Consider the following 17,437-nt stretch of genomic DNA (forward strand, 5'->3'; position numbering starts at 1 on the left):
TGGAGCATTATTTTGGTAATCTCCCTTCAATTTAAACCTAAAAAATATTTTTGTATTTTGCGAATTTTATTTCAAATGCTCCACATAAACTATAGTTATAATCCTTGTTACTATCTGTATTGTTGGTCTGCTGGTAGGTACTGAACTCACTTATTATTATTTTGTTATGATAATATTGTTGTATAACTTTTAGGGAATCCTATTTTCTTAGGGAAGGTCTTATCAAAATTTCCATAGAAAATTTTGGAATCTTTTTGTTTGCATGAATGGGTTATAGTGATTCTCTAATCCTATTTCAAATGAGTTAAGATATTAAGTCAATGTTTCCACGATCAAGGTTTAAAGTATATGTATTTGTGTTTCTATCCTGTTTCGATCATGTCTATTTTTGGGATGTGACAAATAACAAACGTGAATGCGATGCTCAAGAAAGTCAAATTAACTAGTCATAACCATGATGTGCCAAGAGCTAACGGAACTGCCGTTAGCAATCAGTGCTTTGTAATAAGTCCCTTTTAAATTTAATTTCAAACATGCGAGAAAATCATTGAAATAAATAAAGTTTTTATTTTCAAAGTCAAACTTACATGAATTATTCTTGTAACAATCCAATATTCGATAAAATAAAATATATAATCAAAATCCAAACTTGTAATTATTAATCAATTAAATTTTAAAAACCGATAAAGGTAGTTTTCGCGAAATAAAGAAGTTTAATAAATAAACTATTCAATAAACACATCATTGTTATTAAATAATTTGCATAAAAATGTACTATTTTAGTAAAGAAAATTTTTATTAAAAAATTAAATGAAACGTTATCCACTTACCTGACACATTTCCAAATATATAATTTACTGTTGATTAGTATTTTTGTAATATTGTCTGTGCCTTAATTCCCAAATGTCCAAAGGGACATTATTGTTGTTTCTTTTGTACACTTTATAAATCCAAAATCTTTAGTTGAAACAAATTTAGAGAATTGACAAGGAGAATCTCAAAATCAACATTTCACAAATAAGAAGCCATATTGAATTAAATGATAAATCTTCAACAAACACATATTTAAATAATATTCAAAGTTTTCAAGTTTACTTATAGAAAATAAAAAACTTCTATGATTTGATTAAAATTATTACTCAAGTATATCTAATTTCATAAACTTTCTTCACTCAAACATTTCATCTAACGCTTTATATGTACCAAAATCTAACATAAGAACAACAAACTTGAACATATAATTATTAACCAAATTCCTTTTTTCAAATTTTCTATCTTTATTTCTCACCTTTCATTATAGAGAATAATTATCTTCAATAATAATTTAGTTAACAATACTACATTTCTTATATTTATTTGCTATCCTAGACTAAAATTCTTCTATCAAACAATTTACCAAATGCCTTGTGTGTATTCAAATCAAACCATACAGCCACCATCCTATTCTTTAAATATCTCTTCCAAAATTTTTCCAATCATCTTCATCATTTAAATTTATTATGCTTCTCAAATTCAATTCCTTGTCAAGAATCAATCTTAAAAGAGAGGAGTACAAACACAGCAACCAACACTACGTTATAAAATAAAATAATAGGCAATATGATAAGAACAAAAGCACTTGGCACAGTTAAATAAGAAAAATGCAATACAGCTTTAGCTAAGACTTCATTCAGTCACTAATACGTGCATGAATCCCTACCCATTTTTTTCACCCAAGAAAGCGACTAAAGTGGAATCGTTTATCAAAATTCATGCTCTTTGAACTTAAATTTCAGTTTGCCCAGATCCAAACTACTCTTGCATTTACTCAACAAGCAAGAACAATGAGGGAGAATCAGTTTTTCTATCTCTGTTACAATAATCCATTCAACAACCACAGCCACATAATTTTGAAACAAGGGAGGGAACAAATGAAGCTTGAACTCACAAACAAGCAAAGGAGAAATGGAAAGAAAGAATCCAGCCCTTCCACTCACCCAAGACAGTAACAACGCACAACAGAGATAGAGAGAAGGAAAGCACCCAACGCTAAAACAGAGGAGGAGGAAGAAATCAAAAGCTTACAGAACCCCTCACAATGGTGGACAGCACACCCACAATCGCTGGCAATAGATGATCGAAAGAGAGGACGAAAGATGGCACACCGAGCTCTCACTCTCTCCCCTTCGTTCTGGAACAATCGCAAATGGGGAAGGAAAATGTGAAAGCCTATGCGTGTTTGGCTTCTTATTAATGTCATTTTTGTAATTTCAAAAGGTTTGGCTAAAATAAACAAAATGCTTCACTTTGGGCCCAAAAAAAATCAAACCCAAAATCCTGAGGGCGTTTAGCAAATAAAATCACCACTAAACCACCAATAAATCTTATCAAATCTTCTCCCAAAAATTAATAAAATATACTTAATTACTTTATTATTTACTCTAACTTTGTAAATATATTTAAAATTTTAAATTAATCTCTTTTAATTGCAGGCATGCTGGGTCTTGAAAAGTTCTAGACAAGTTTCATGATATTGGAGTAATATTATTGGATAAAGAAGGCAATATTAGGTGTCAAAAAATTAATAACATGCAAATGCGGGGGATTATAAGTATGGCCATAATTGAACATGATCTTCCTTATTTCTTTGTTGAGTACAAGTGGATCAAAGAATTACTTTTGACATTGAATCCTAATGTTAGTAGGCTCTATAGTAGAAAAACTATTATTGCTAATGTTATGAAATTCTTCCTTTGACAAAAAGAAAATCTAAAACAAAAGTTGAAGAGAAGTAATAGTAGAATTTGTTTGATATCTAATTGTTGGACTTCTGTGACTTTTGAAGGGTATATTTGTTTGACAGCACATTTTGTAGATAAAAGGTAGAAATTGTGTAGTAAAATACTTTCATTTTGTAAAATAGAACCTCAACATTTTGGGATAGATTTAGTTGGAAAAGTGCATGAACATTTGATTGATTAGGGGATTGAGAACAAAATATTCTCAATACTTTAGACAATGCATCTGCAAATGATAATATGCAAGACATATTAAAAGAGAGGTTAAGTTTTCAAGATGATTTCAAATTAGTAAGTAATGGAGAATTTTTTCATGTGAGGTGTTGTGCTCATATTCTAGACTTGATAGTTCAGGAAGGTTTGAAAGTTACAAGTTCTGCTTTGCACAAGATTAGAGAAAGTATTAAATTTGTGAAAGCATTAGAGGCAAGGTCAATTCTTTTTAAACAATATGTTGAGCAAGTTGGTAGCATTGACACCTTAATGGGCTTACGGTTAGATGTGTCCACTAGATGAAACTCCACTTACATGATGCTTGAGAGTGGAATTAAATATCATCGTGCTTTTGCACACATGGCTGTAAATGATACAAATTACAAGTTTCGTCTCACACATGATGAGTGAGCTAGAGCTGATGCAATGTGCACCTTCTTGAGGCAATTGAGAAGATTACAAGGTTAATTTTTAGGTCATCATATCCTACTTCAAACTCTTATTTTATGCAAATTTCCAAAATTGAGATGTTGCTTGATGCAAATATGAAGAGCCCCGATCCTATGATTTAAGAGGTGGCTAGGAAAATGAAACAAAAGTTTGACAAGTATTAGAATGAGTACAGTGTCATTATTGCCCTTGCAATAGTTTTCGATCTAAGATAGAAGCTTAATATAATTTAATATTGCCATACAAAGATTGACCCTATCACTTGCCATGAGAATGTTGCTAATATTAAGAGCCAGTTAATATTCATGTTTAATGAATATTCAAGTATGGGGACATCTACCAATTTTGGAGTTGGTCGGGCTTTAAGTGGATCAAGTTGTAGAGCTTCAACAGTTACTACTCGTCATTCTTCCTTGGCTTCAAGCTTTTCAACATCAACCTCTTTTGATAGTGCATTTGATGTAAATTTTAAATTCCTTGTATTTTTAAATTCTTTCACTTTTTTCACTAATCTAGTCTTTATTTGATATTTTCTAATCCTTTATAAATACATGATGCAGGATTATCAAGATATTTTTGCAATTATGAATCATTCTTCCTTGAATAAGTCTGAATTTGAAAATCATTTGAAGGAACCAATACTTAAGCCTGATAGTTGCAAAGAATTGGATGTCTTGAACTGGTTGAAAAGTAATCAACATCGATATCCAATTCTTTCAAGATGGCATCTGATATTCTTAGTATTTCGATCACTACAGTAACTAGTGAATTAGCTTTTAGCATCGGTTCACACGTCCTAACAAAGTACCAAAGTTCCATTCTTTCAACTGATGTTCAGGCTATCATTTGTGTTCGTAATTGCTTACATGATTTTGTGTACAATGGTAAATTTAATTTATAGTTATTTTATTTTTTTGCCATGCAAACAACATAATAAATAATAACTATAATTGTGTAAGTATTTTTGTTTATTATTTATTGCAGATAATGAAGGTGAAGAAGAAGAAGAAAATCTTGATATTTTTGCCCCTAATGAACCAGCTATAAGTGGATCACAATTGAATTTTGTTGAGCTTGATGACAGTGAAGAAGAAGAAGAAGATGATGATGATGCTACCAATGTTTGAATTATTGAGTATTCATGTGTAATGATTTAAAGATTTTTATGAGACTGTGGTTTTTAGTTGTGGATACTAGATAGATTCAGCTAACCTTAGCTTCATTGCATGCTATTATTTTCATTTGGATTGTGTTTTTAACATCTAGCTCATTTAGATGTTATTTTGTTTGTTTGGTTATTGCTACTTGTTGTTGAGCTTATTGCAACTTGCTTATTGTGGTTGGTTAGTTTGTTTATTGTTTATTGTTGTTTAGCTTATGTGATTTGATATTGGAGTAAAATTTTTTGTTTTAGTGAAAAGATTGAACCAATGTCAATTTGAAAAAAAAAAAAAAAGAAAAAAAGCAAAAGGACTCAAAACCCTCAAGGTCGGCCTTAAGCCTGTTATACTTAAGGTTGGGCTTTAGTATTAAGCCTCTTAAAGAGAACTCAGGCTTAAACAGGTTAATCCTTTTAGGCTCGACCCCGTTAAGGGCCGAGTAAGCTCGTTTTCTCAGCTCAAGATTTATTTGTGACTCATTTGATGAACAAATAGTGTGTTCAATCTGTAAGACCCTAAAAGGTTGTGAAAGTATACAGGAGAAAAGTTAGAGATGGGTCTCACTCAGACCAAGTTATCAAAGGGAAACCAAGAATTGACGTGAATTGGCTCGCTTCAAAGTGAACGGTGGGTTTAGATTAATTCAACTTTTCTAATTATATTTTTTTAAAAAAAATTGGTGTGGATATTATATTATCTTTATATTTTAATAGATATATTATTCAAAATAAACATAATCTTCTAATTATCTCTTTTTATAAAACTAAAATAAATTTATCATTTAAAAAAGTACTAGAATAATACCACTTATTATGAATTTTATATTTCATAATAACTTCACTAATGGTGTATTACTATCTTCAATCCATAAAATTTTACCTAGGTTGGGAGGCATGCCTCGTTCTTGAATTTAATTCGTCTACTTTTTTTTTTTTAATAAAAATGTAGAGCAGAGATGGGATAAAAGTGGTTTAAGTTAAAATAAATAAAAAATGCTTGCTTTTATAGTTTTATTTAAACGATTCATCACCACTTTCTCGTGTCCCAAGCTTTTTTTTCCTTTTTCCCGATCCTTTTTGTAAAAATCGTGCCCCAAACTTGCATAGATTTTTTTTTTTTAAAAGATACTTCATTACTTGGAATATTTGTTGTCTGCATTAGATCGCTTTCCTCCTTTTCCACAGCTTGGTTTCCCTTCACTTTCCTGGTAGCTACCTTCTTTGTAGCCTCACTGCGTCATAATCTCTCTGTTTTGATCAATTATTATGAATAAATTTCTGTTCCAATAGGTACTTTCTGAGTCGATGTGAAGAAGAATATTGATGTTTAATTTCTTCCATTCACTTTCCTGGAGCTGGTTGCCGTACTTTATTTCACCATAGACCTTCATGATCAGTATATAGAAGCAGCAAGAGCCTCACGTATAAATCTCCTTCTCTTGTCTGATCTTTATCATAAACTAGATTCGTGATCGTGTCTCTTTCACCAACCAAGCAATTCTGAGGTAACTTTCCGCACGATCTGCATTTTTTTTTTCTTTTCGTATCTGTATTTCCTTTTTTCCCCTCCATATCTTCGTTTCATTTATAGATCTTGTATCTTGATTTGCTAGCTGCTCCGCTTTTAACAGATTCTCTTCCTGCTCCTCAGAAAAACTATTGAACGTTCCAACAGTCCGATATCTTTCAAGCGGACATGGAGGGAAGATTCCATGGATCTGATGAACGAGCGTATGAACAACCAGGGTAACCGTTTATCCTTACCTTCGATTTTTTTTTTTAAGGGAAAATTACATATATAAGTTTCATAAAATAAATTTATTTATAAATATATCTCATGAAATTTTAAAATCGCATTTAGATCCTTAAAACTTAAGTGTAATTTAAAATTAGAGTGTAAAGACAATACTTCTTTTACAATTAGTAAGTTATGATCAACTTAACTATTAAATATATAAAATTATAATTATAAAATATTAAAGTAATAGTTAAAAATAATTGATAAAGTAGTTATAACCAATTATTGTTTGACTATCAAATATGTGAAATTATAATGATAAAATATTGAAATGATAATTGGTTTGACTTTAGTTTTGTAAAATATTAAAAAAATTAAAATTAATTTTTATAAAAGTAATATAAAGTTAAATATAATGAATTTAAAATTAAAATTTATTGAACTTAAGTGAAATATAAATACCTGAATATTTTTTAATTGAAATATTTTAATTTGAGTTTAGTAGGTTCAAAATTATAGGGGTAATGAGGACAAATTTTTAAAACTCTTACCTCATAATTTTTTCCAAGTTAAGGGGGTGCTTGCCCACTCTCAACCATAAGTGCATCTGCCACTGACTATCAAGTATATTACATAATATTTAATGGTTGTTTGTTAAAATTGTTAAATATATAAAATATTTTTAAAAAAAATATTTTTTTTTAATTTAATGGTTTTCCTTCACAACCGTCAAACTTTAAATACTATATTTTATTAGATTTGATGATCAACGGAGGGAACTATCAAATATGCAATCCCACCTTTACATATTTGACGGCTCCTTCAATAACCATCAAATAAAAACCATCATTATGGCCAATTCTATAGAAGTGGTAGAATGTAAAACAATATTTAAAACAACAATTATTTTACTGCAACATTCGCATATTGCGTAAAATTGATTAAGTAATTTAATTTATAAATTGAATCTGATGGCAAATATCAATTCGTATTTTTTTTAAATGAAATTGTTTATGATACTTCAGATCAATTTCGCAACTATGATAAATATTCAAAGTTCTTAAAATAAATGCCATCACTTTATCGGAACAATCGATTCTGGTGGCATAGATATGATGGATGCGTTTTTAGATTTACAGGCGACTAATTAGGTTCTAACAAAACAGAAACCAAAACATTGATACTTTTTGTATAAATAAAAGATATATTGATCCAAACACAACTAGAAAAATTCTGTGACAGACTTAATGCATCACATTATTCATCGTTCATTCAATAAAGTTATACTAATTCAATTAAATAAAATATTATGTTATTATTTTTAATGAGTTTATTTTTATAATAGAATGTTTGTTTAATTTTATCCTTTTTCTTTTTATACCATCATTAATATTAAAATTAACTTACATTTAATGTCATCTGTATGCTATGTTTTTAGTGGATGGATTATAAATGATATGGTACATTAGCTCTACCTAAGAATTTCACAACACAACCATTACAACAGACTGCATAATAATTATTAGGATGATGTTCATATATCCAAATTGACAACTAAAAAACAAGGAAAAATGAAAAAAAAAAAACTCTTAATCTGAACATTTACATAGAAGACTGCCTATACACAATGATCAAGCAATTTTATCCATATGATGACATTCAACGTATAATTCTCATACTGACAGTTTCATGATTGTATGCCAAATAGATGACACTGTATTTTTCACATTTAATGCAATTGTTCGTAGATAGTCAACTTTGTTGAATAATTATCTCCACGAGTAAAACCATTAATAATGTGTCATGGTGGGCTTATAATTAAGATAAATATGGACTGGGTTTTTGAGTTAACAGCTATGCTCATGTTAAATTATTGTGAATTTGCTTATTATCATCAGCCATCGTGACATAATGGTATTGAACTAAAATTTGCAATATTGCATTGGGTTGGATCCTTATTATAAGGCAAAGGAGCAAAAATACTTAGGAAATCATTGACCAGAAATACCTAGTGACCTAAAGTGAGAAAAAATATATAGGCATTCTGAAATTATTTTTTTTAATACATTTGTGATCAAACCGTTAAAAGTCAACAATGTTAACTAAGATATATGAAAAAAATAACTTCACGGATACTCGTGTATTTTTTTCACTTTAGACTATTGCATGTTCTTAATAGATGATTTCTTAGATATGTTTTTAAAGGAAGATTTTCATATAAGGCCATTAGAATGGAAAAAATCATCCTTTTAACTCTATATTCTAAATTGTTTTTGCAAGCCCACATGCCTCAAATTCAAATATGTTTTTTCATGAAAAGACACATTTGCTTTAAATATACAAATTTCCCATGTGAATGTACAATACAATATTTGTAAAGAATATGAAATGTGCATATGTAAATAATATAATATCCATTTATTATATATAATTTATGTGATCAAGTTAAATAATAATATACAAGTTTCTTACATATATGCATGCTACAATGTCTATAAAAATGTGATAAGATTCATGCATTAACCCCACATTAGTAATTTATTATATATAGTGTTGACTAATGATATACTCCCTCCGTTAAAAAAGATAAAATATTTTTTAAAAAAGTTAAATGTTAAAAAATATAAGATATTTTTAATCTTTCAAAATATAACTATTATTTTTTTTATAAAAGTGTCCTTATTGATAATGACTTTATATTTATTTTAGAGTGTTTAATAGGGATAACTATAAAAAAATAAGATTAATTTAAAAATAAATAATTATTTTATTAGAGAATGATATTTAGTTAAAAATATTTTATATTTTTAAATGAAAGGAGTATAAGTTTTTTAAATATATGCATGTTATCGTGTGCATAAACATGATGACAAAATCCTCAAGTAAACAATGCGATATCTATCTTCCATCCATTTATCTATTATATGCAGTCCGCGCATTTAAAAAAAGAAAAATACGCCTGCCTAAACAATAATGTATTAGATTCTAGGTGCGCTGCTTTCGCAACTTTAGGTGGGACTACCCCCTTCAACGTCGTTGCTTCCGAGAAAACCCTGCGTTTGTTTTTCTTCTCAGTTCGATGGTCATGGTGACTGAATAGTCCTCTGCTTTTCTCATCCACGTCGGAAATGGAGAAGATTCGGCTCGTTAAATGTCCTAAGTGCAAAAAGATCCTTCCCGAGCCCCGCGGTTACATTGCTTATCAATGTGGTGGTTGTGGCGCTGTTCTTAAAGCTCGAGTTCGAGGTATGCTTTCTTGTTCCTTTTTTTTTTGTTTTTGTTTTTTCAGGCCCATTCAGATAGCCTTTCTTCTTCTTGTCTATATTATATATTGTTTACTTCGGCTTCAAAGATTTTTAAGAGTGGGTTGAAGTAAAGGGGGAAAAAAGGAAGAAATTAAATTGCAATTCATTTTCTAATATAATAATTCAGGCAAAAAACATGACGTGTTCTTGAGCTACAGAGGGGAAGACACTAGAGCATCCTTCACTTCACATCTTTATTCATCTCTATGTAATGCCGGCATTAATGTTTTCAAAGATGATGTTGAGATTCCGAGAGGTAACCATATATCAATTGAACTGTCACAAGGAATTGAAAGTTCTGAAATTTCAATCATCATCTTGTCTAAAAGATATGCTGGTTCGAGATGGTGTCTGGAGGAACTGTCAAAAATCATGGAACTTCACAAGAGAGTGGGTCTGGTGGTTTTGCCTGTGTTTTATGACGTGGATCCATCTGACGTTCGCCGCCTGACTTCGAGTTTTGGAGAAGCATTTGAAGATCTTATACTTAGAATCTCACCAGCAGAATATGAAGTGTTCAGATGGAGGATAGCATTGCGTGAAGTTGGGGGCATTGCAGGGTTTGTTGTGTTTGACTCGAGGTACTTTTTCCCCCCTTTTAGTTATTACGGCTTCAATTGCTTTTGCTGAAATTCTTAACAGTATATATCAATTAGTTATCGAAAGAAAATAAATGCCATATTGATTCATATATATATATATATATAATTCATTCTTTGGGTGGAATGTTGTTCCTCAACAGCAGAAAACACAAGGGTAATTTCTTATTCACATTCAGCTTAGCATACATCGATTTTTTTGGGTGAGAAAAACCAAGTGTAATTTTGACTCAAATTATTCATGCTTTGGTATGGGGTAAATTGCAAATGTAGGAGTCCGACAAGTAATATGGACTGAGTAAAGATCTCCCTAGAAGATTTGTGTGTGGTCAAAAGTTGTTTGAATTCCAAATGTCACACTTTTGTTTAAATTGAGCTAATCAATTGAGTTGTTAAATGAAATTGCTTTGGATAAAACTAAAATCAAAGAAGCAATTTAAATTTGAACTTTGGGATTAATGAGCCTCTTAGGATTATTCTTCCTTCAATCACTTCATAATGGTTGATTAAAACTCCCCTCCCCAATGAAAAGAAAAGAAAATTTATTAATCATGTAAATAATATGTTAGTCTAGAATTCCATTTCAATTTACTTCAAAGCATATTTCACTATTAATTGCTAATTAAATTAACCACAGTCTCTACATGTATGAAAGAAGTAGCACTTGTTGTTCTCGGACTATTCAAAACGAGAGATATTTAACTATCAACTAAAGTTGGCGTGAGTGATATGGGTTGTCGTCATTTAAGCAAGTAGTTGGAGGTTCAAGTCCTCACCCTCGTATATGTAGCAACTTAGTTGGGAGAAGTCTACCTTTTGCCCTCAATAGCTTGGTAGAGATAATCTTTGTTGTCCACAGGACCTATTCCTTGTACTATGATAGAGCTGAAGAATTAGAACAGATTTATATATCATTTCCTGAGGCCTATAACACAGTCTATGTGAAGGGAAATGATGTAGGAAAGAGACTAAAGAATTAACTTCCAGCGGATAAGAGAATTACCCAAAGGTTCCTGGCCATAAGGGGAAAAAGTGATGTATGAATAGGAATTAGGTTCAACTAGGATTATGTTCAACCTTTTGTAACTTTTTGGCTCTTTAAATCTTTCCTTTCGTGCAGAGGGAGGGCATGGAGTATTTTGAATATTGAGAGTGGTGAGGAGAGTTCTGGCCTCTTAAAGGTCCAGTGTATTGGGGTGAAGGAAGTCATCTTTCTTCATTATTTTATCTTTTGCTTAGTTTGTTTGTGAGTGGCCTATGGCTTATGCTTATGTTACTGTTCGTGAGTGTATTTTGTGCTGTCCTTGTAACTGTAGTTTAAGTGTACAAGGGATATGAGTTTGGTGTGAATCATTAACATCCTTGTAATCAAATATTATTATTCAGCAATAGCATTTTCACTGCCATTTGTAGTATATTTTTCTGGTTTTTGCTTGTTTTAAATTTATTAGAGGAGGGGGTTCCATCATACTATTAAAAAAAAGATATTTAACTTACGATGCAAAGATCTAGATGTATCACTTGGTAACATTTATTGAAATATAAATAATCTGATTATGGATTCATCTTTTTCACACACACATTTTAGATTATACATAACCTGAAAAGTGAAAACTGACAAGATTTATGTCAAACAAACACATCTTATACATTAGGGTAAAAGATTTGATTCATATTTCATATTAAACAAGGGAACCCTTATCATCATGCACAAATCAGTGATCATAAGAATATACTAGTAATCTATGTAGCTAATTTGTTATTTTCAAATTTAATAAAATAATTAGGGCTAATGATTTCCTTTAATATCATCCAACAATCTATGATGAACATATAGTGTTATGTAACTCGTTTTCAGATATTTATCACCATTTTGTAACATATTCAATGTTAGTTAATGGTGTAGGACACAAATAGAGTTCCTTTTGATTCATAGTTCTCATGTATAGCAGAAGCTTGATTTGTAGAACATGATCACCACAATAAATTGCAATATTAGAATCCTATGAAGATGTCAAGTTGATGTTCGACCAAAAAAATGCCAAGTTGATAGACTTGATTAACCCTACTGTTTTTAAATTTCGAGTGAATTTTATAATCTAATCTAAATATAATGTATTCTATGGCAAATAAGTATTTTAAGTGTCACAATAAATAAATAAAAAGTTTGTTTGAAATTTACACTTTCTTCGATAGAGTGGAACCTAATACATGGAAATTTCATTAGTCCTAATTGAATTAATGTTCTGTTGTGTTCTTATTTTGTCAACTTTAGTTTCAGTGGTCTTCAAAATATATGGCAGGTTATTCCCTCAATGCCACCGAAGTTTTTTTGTGACAAATTTTCAATTTTTTATTTTTAGTCTGTTATTGATACCTTTTAGTTTCAATGATACTTACGTGTTGTTATTGTTGTCACCATAGATAGGTTTAGTTCCAATTGGATTTCCTTCTAGTTTGCCCATAATTTTGCCTCTTATTCTGGCACACGTTGTTTTGATGTCATGAGTTGCTTTATTTGTGACCATCCTTATAGAATTAATCCTCCTTTAATTTCCACTATTCTTCTTCATAGTGCTTTTAATATCATAACTTTATTTGTGACCATGCTTATATAAATATATTTTCCTCTTCTACTATTCTTCTTTGTAATTCACAGGAATGAAAGTGAGGATATTGAGAACATTGTTGAGCATGTTTGCAATATATTGGACAAGAAAGACTTGTTTGTCACAGATCACCCAGTTGGAGTTGACTCTCGCGTGCAAGATGTGATTTCAATGCTCCAGAAGCATCAATCAAAAGATGTTGTCTTGGTAGGGATATGGGGAATGGGGGGAATTGGCAAAACAACCATTGCCAAAGCCATTTACAATGAAATTGGTCACACATTTGATAGTAGAAGTTTTCTTTCAAATATCAGGGAAATTTGGGAGCAAGATAATGGCCAAATTTATCTGCAAAACAGACTTCTTTTAGAAATTTGTAAAACAACAAAGATGGCTATAAATAGCATTGAATCCGGAAAAACCACATTGAGGGATAGACTTCGCCATAAACGGGCATTTGTTGCACTTGATAATGTGGATAAATTAGAGCAACTAAATGCTTTGTCTGGAAGTCGTGAATGGTATGGACAAGGGAGTAGAATAATCATCACTACTAGAGATCAACATCTACTCAATGTTCTTAGAGTTGATTGTGTATATAAAATGGAAATTATGGGCCAAAATGAGTCTATTGAGCTTTTCAGCTGGCATGCATTTAAGCAAGCAGGTCCTAAAGAAGATTTTGCTAGACTGTCTAGAAATATAGTTGCTTATTCAGGGGGATTACCACTAGCTCTTGAAGTCTTGGGCTCTTATTTGTTTGATAGAGAAGTGATAGAGTGGAAAAATGCATTGGAGAAACTAAAAAGAATTCCCAACAATGAGATACAAAATAAGTTAAAAATAAGTTTTGATGGTTTAAATGATGAAATGGAGAAGGAAATATTTCTTGATATAGCTTGTTTTTTTATTGGGAAGGACAGGAATGATGTGACACAAATATTGAATGGTTGTGGAGTTTTTGCTGATATTGGCATAAGCGTCCTTAAGGAGCGAAGCCTTGTAACCATTGATAGAAGCAACAAACTTGGAATGCATGATTTGTTGCGGGACATGGGAAGAGAAATAATACGTGAACAGTCACCAAAAGAACCTGGAGAGCGAAGTAGATTATGGTTTCATGGGGATGTACAAGCTGTGTTATCAAAATGCACGGTAAGAACTTCTTTAGCCTATATAGGTATTAATGAATTGGTCATAGAAACCATATGGTTTCTTATTGATTTTAAAACACATTTTGTGGCCACAAATACTAGGTGTGGTGCACACTCTGGTTTTGATAAGCTTTTATTTCGCAGGGAACCAATGCTATTGAAGGGCTAGCTTTGAAGTTGACACAAACTGAAAAAATGCATTTTCAGACAAAAGCATTTAAAAAGATGAATAGACTCAGATTACTTCACCTTGACAATGTACTACTAAGAGGGGACTATGAATACATTGGTAGAGATCTCAGGTGGCTTTGTTGGCATAGCTTTCCCTTGAAATACGTTCCTAGCAACTTTTATCAAGAAAATTTAGTTGCTGTTGACTTGAAATACAGCAGCCTCACTCGAATGTGGAAGGAACCCCAGGTATGTAAATTAACTAATAGTTGCTTCATTATCCTTTTGAGCCATATACAGCAAAAAATGAAAAAAAAACAAAATTACTTAATTGCTATTTGGCAGAAAGCCTTGTTTCTGTGAATAAATACCAAAATACTACAAATTTGTGGGATTGCAGTAAATAAAAATATACACCAGTTGGTTAAGGAACATATGGAAAAAAAAAATCTTGGGCTGGGCTGGGCTGTTATACACTGATTGTGTGTCTGATCATTGTAGAAAGTAAGTAAAAATATTTTCTACACCAGTGGCTTTAAGAACTGGTGTAGAAAGTCGAACACCACAATAACTTATTTACAAAAATACTATCAATCACTTTTTTTCCCTATCAGTTTGTTTTCAATCGATGTAAAATCCTACTACAGAAATCCTTTTATAAGTGGTTAGAGTTAATCATCCCTATGAATACATGTATTATTCATTTTATCAATGAGAATCATTCTTTGCTTCATGTCTATTTCTTCCCTTCTGATAGAATAAAGCAGCTATATTTTGTTTAATTCATTCCTTTTTGTAACTTGCTATACATCTAACAATTGCACCATCAAAACTGTGTTACTTTTTCTAGATTAATTATTTGATATTCTTTTTGTTTTTGCTTTTGCTCCGGTATCCTAGGTCTTCAACCTGTACTAATCCGGTCGGTAGCTTGTGAGCATCTCTTTGGAGGCATAACTCTTACCAAGAATTTAATCACTGTAGCATACTCACATGATTTAGTTTTCAATAAATTGAAAAATACTTTCAAGGGAAAATATAACTTTTAGTCTCTAAACTTTCCCCTAATCATTGATTCCATTCTTGAACTTTAAGTCGTTATAACTCAATTCATGTTGTTTATCGAATTAAGGAATTATAGGCATGGAATTGTTGAGTCAAAAAAGTATAAGGAATGAGTTATTTTGAGTCAAGAAATTATAAGAACTTAGTTGTTAAGAGTCAAGAAATATAGGTATTGATTCAAGTTGAAGTTTTGGAACTAAATAACTGAGGGAAAGTTTGAGGACAACAAGTTCTAGATTAAAATGTTTACTTGAGATGAAGGATTCTACGCATAAATATTTCCTCGTATAATATATATTTTTTCTCTAATTCCACTTTGAAATGGTTTCTTTTAGTTATTGGAGAGACTTAAAATCCTCAATCTCAGCCACTGTACATGCTTGGAGCAAACTCCTGATTTTTCAAAACTACCAAGCCTTGAAAAGTTGATCCTCAAAGATTGTCCAAGTTTATCCATGATACATCATTCTATTGGGCTTCTTGATGAACTTGTTCTGCTAAATTTAAAGGATTGCACGGGCCTTCGTAGTCTCCCAGGAAGCATTTATAAACTGAAAAGTTTAAAAACTCTCATTCTTTCTGGTTGCCTGATGATTGAAAAGTTAGAGGAGGACATTGAGCAAATGGATTCTTTGACAACATTGATTGCTGATAACACTGCAATAACACAAGTTCCTTCTTCATTAATAAGATTAAAAAGGATTGGATATATATCTCTTTGCGGTTATGAAGGATTAACACAGGACGTGTTTCCTTCTCTCATTTGGTCTAGGATGTCCCCAACAAATAGTGCTCTATCTCTTATTCCAACGTATGGGGGCATGCCATCTCCAATTTTGTGGGATATGCTAAATAGTAGCATCCCAGGTGCTTCATCAATTCCAAGTAACCTACCTCAGCAACAATCTCTTTTATTGGAATATGGATTGGATATTCAAACTCAAGTGAACAGAGGAATCACAAAAATGATGTCTTCCTTGTTTGCCACAAATTGTAATGAGGACATCTCAAGGCTAGATAATTGCTTGAGATATCTTTTGATTAAAATTGGAATGACCGACCAAGACATTACTACTCTTTCAGAGTGTATTACACAGGTTCTCTCTCTCTCTCTCTCTCTCTCTCACCAATTTGTTTTTCTTTTCAATAAAACATTTCTCTTTGCATATTTTATATAGTTGAATTAAATTAGAGGTTGTGATTTTGTTATTGTGTAGGGATTGACTCTTGCAAAGTGCAGCGATGATTGTATTCTCCCTGGTGATAATTATCCTTATTGGCTAACTTTCAAGGGAAAAGGGGCTTCTGTAAAATTCAAAGTGCCTAGAGTTAGTGGTCCTAATTTCAAAGGGATTGCTCTTTGTTATGTATATTTTCCTGCAGGTGATTCGGGCAACATGTCACCTGAATCTTCAGTTAACTTGTTATTGATTGTAAATTATACAAAGAAAACCACTTTGCTCTATGAAAGAGACAGAGTAACTTCCTTTGGAGAAGCAAAGTGGAAGGAAATAATAACAAATCTGAGCTCAGATGATGAAGTGGAGGTGATTGCAGTTTTGGGAATGGATTCACTGTGAAGCAGACAGCGGTTTACTTGATATACTGTGACTCAGTTGATGAACAGATGGTGTTTTCAGTCTGTGAGACCCAAAAAGGTTATGGAAGTGTAGAGGAGAAAAGTTATAGACGGGCCTAATTCAGACTAAGTTGGGCTAAATGTCATAGGAAAACCAGGAATTGACGTGAATTGGCTCTCTTCAAAGTGAATAGTGGGTTTAGATTAATTTATCTTTCCTAATTATATTTTTTTAAAAGAAAATTGGTGTGAATATTATATTATCTTTTGTATTTTAAATAAATTTTATTTTAATAGATGTATTATCCAAAATAAACATAATCTTCTAATTATCTCGTTTTTAAAAAATAAGACCAAATTTATCATTTAAGAAGTGCCAGAATGATGCCACTTATTATGAATTTTATATTTCATAATAACTTCACTACTGGCGTGTTACTATCACTTTAATCCATAAAACTTTTGTTTTGGTTGGGAGGATTGGTCTTGAATTTAATTCATCAAAATTTTCTTTTAGGGTCTAAAAAATGTAGAGCGGAGACGGGATAAAAATGATTATACTTGCGGTTATTTAAACAATTCATCACCACTTTCTCGTAGCCCAAGGCTTTTTGTTTT

General features: G+C 31.3%; 2 protein-coding genes across 9 annotated transcripts; both read left to right on the forward strand.

The window, feature by feature from the left end:
• The first annotated feature begins 4,090 nt into the window (after positions 1-4,090).
• LOC129289453 (uncharacterized) lies at positions 4,091-4,781 on the forward strand. The gene is made up of 2 exons (XM_054926224.1): positions 4,091-4,324; positions 4,425-4,781. Exons 1-2 carry the CDS (start codon positions 4,162-4,164, stop codon positions 4,565-4,567), a joined length of 306 nt encoding a protein of 101 aa, XP_054782199.1. The 5' UTR covers positions 4,091-4,161; the 3' UTR covers positions 4,568-4,781.
• A 1,095-nt stretch (positions 4,782-5,876) lies between these two features.
• LOC129288023 (disease resistance protein RPV1-like) lies at positions 5,877-17,095 on the forward strand. Of its 8 annotated transcripts, none has more exons than XM_054924330.1 (8): positions 5,877-6,104; positions 6,231-6,345; positions 9,320-9,583; positions 9,770-10,223; positions 12,901-14,005; positions 14,149-14,424; positions 15,576-16,337; positions 16,458-17,095. In XM_054924330.1, exons 3-8 carry the CDS (start codon positions 9,466-9,468, stop codon positions 16,818-16,820), a joined length of 3,078 nt encoding a protein of 1,025 aa, XP_054780305.1. In that variant the 5' UTR covers positions 5,877-6,104; positions 6,231-6,345; positions 9,320-9,465; the 3' UTR covers positions 16,821-17,095. The 8 variants fall into 8 exon arrangements, with proteins under 8 accessions (XP_054780305.1, XP_054780307.1, XP_054780303.1 ...); XM_054924332.1 differs by having other exon boundaries at positions 9,327-9,583; XM_054924328.1 differs by having other exon boundaries at positions 6,251-6,345.
• The last annotated feature ends 342 nt before the right edge of the window (positions 17,096-17,437 follow it).

This window comes from Prosopis cineraria, unplaced genomic scaffold (assembly GCF_029017545.1).
Source record: "Prosopis cineraria cultivar Desert tree isolate PC_DT_omini unplaced genomic scaffold, ASM2901754v1 PC12, whole genome shotgun sequence".
NCBI lineage: Eukaryota > Viridiplantae > Streptophyta > Magnoliopsida > Fabales > Fabaceae > Prosopis > Prosopis cineraria.

What these genes read in the sequence shown, in the direction of transcription:
- LOC129289453 (XM_054926224.1), top strand. Translation starts at nt 4,162, where the DNA reads ATGGCATCTGATATTCTTAGTATTTCGATCACTACAGTAACTAGTGAA. An exon ending in ACATGATTTTGTGTACAATG is followed by an intron (nt 4,325 to 4,424) that starts GTAAATTTAATT and finishes TATTTATTGCAG; the next exon opens with ATAATGAAGGTGAAGAAGAA.
- LOC129288023 (XM_054924330.1), top strand. Translation starts at nt 9,466, where the DNA reads ATGGAGAAGATTCGGCTCGTTAAATGTCCTAAGTGCAAAAAGATCCTT. An exon ending in TCTTAAAGCTCGAGTTCGAG is followed by an intron (nt 9,584 to 9,769) that starts GTATGCTTTCTT and finishes ATAATAATTCAG; the next exon opens with GCAAAAAACATGACGTGTTC. An exon ending in TTTCAGAGTGTATTACACAG is followed by an intron (nt 16,338 to 16,457) that starts GTTCTCTCTCTC and finishes GTTATTGTGTAG; the next exon opens with GGATTGACTCTTGCAAAGTG.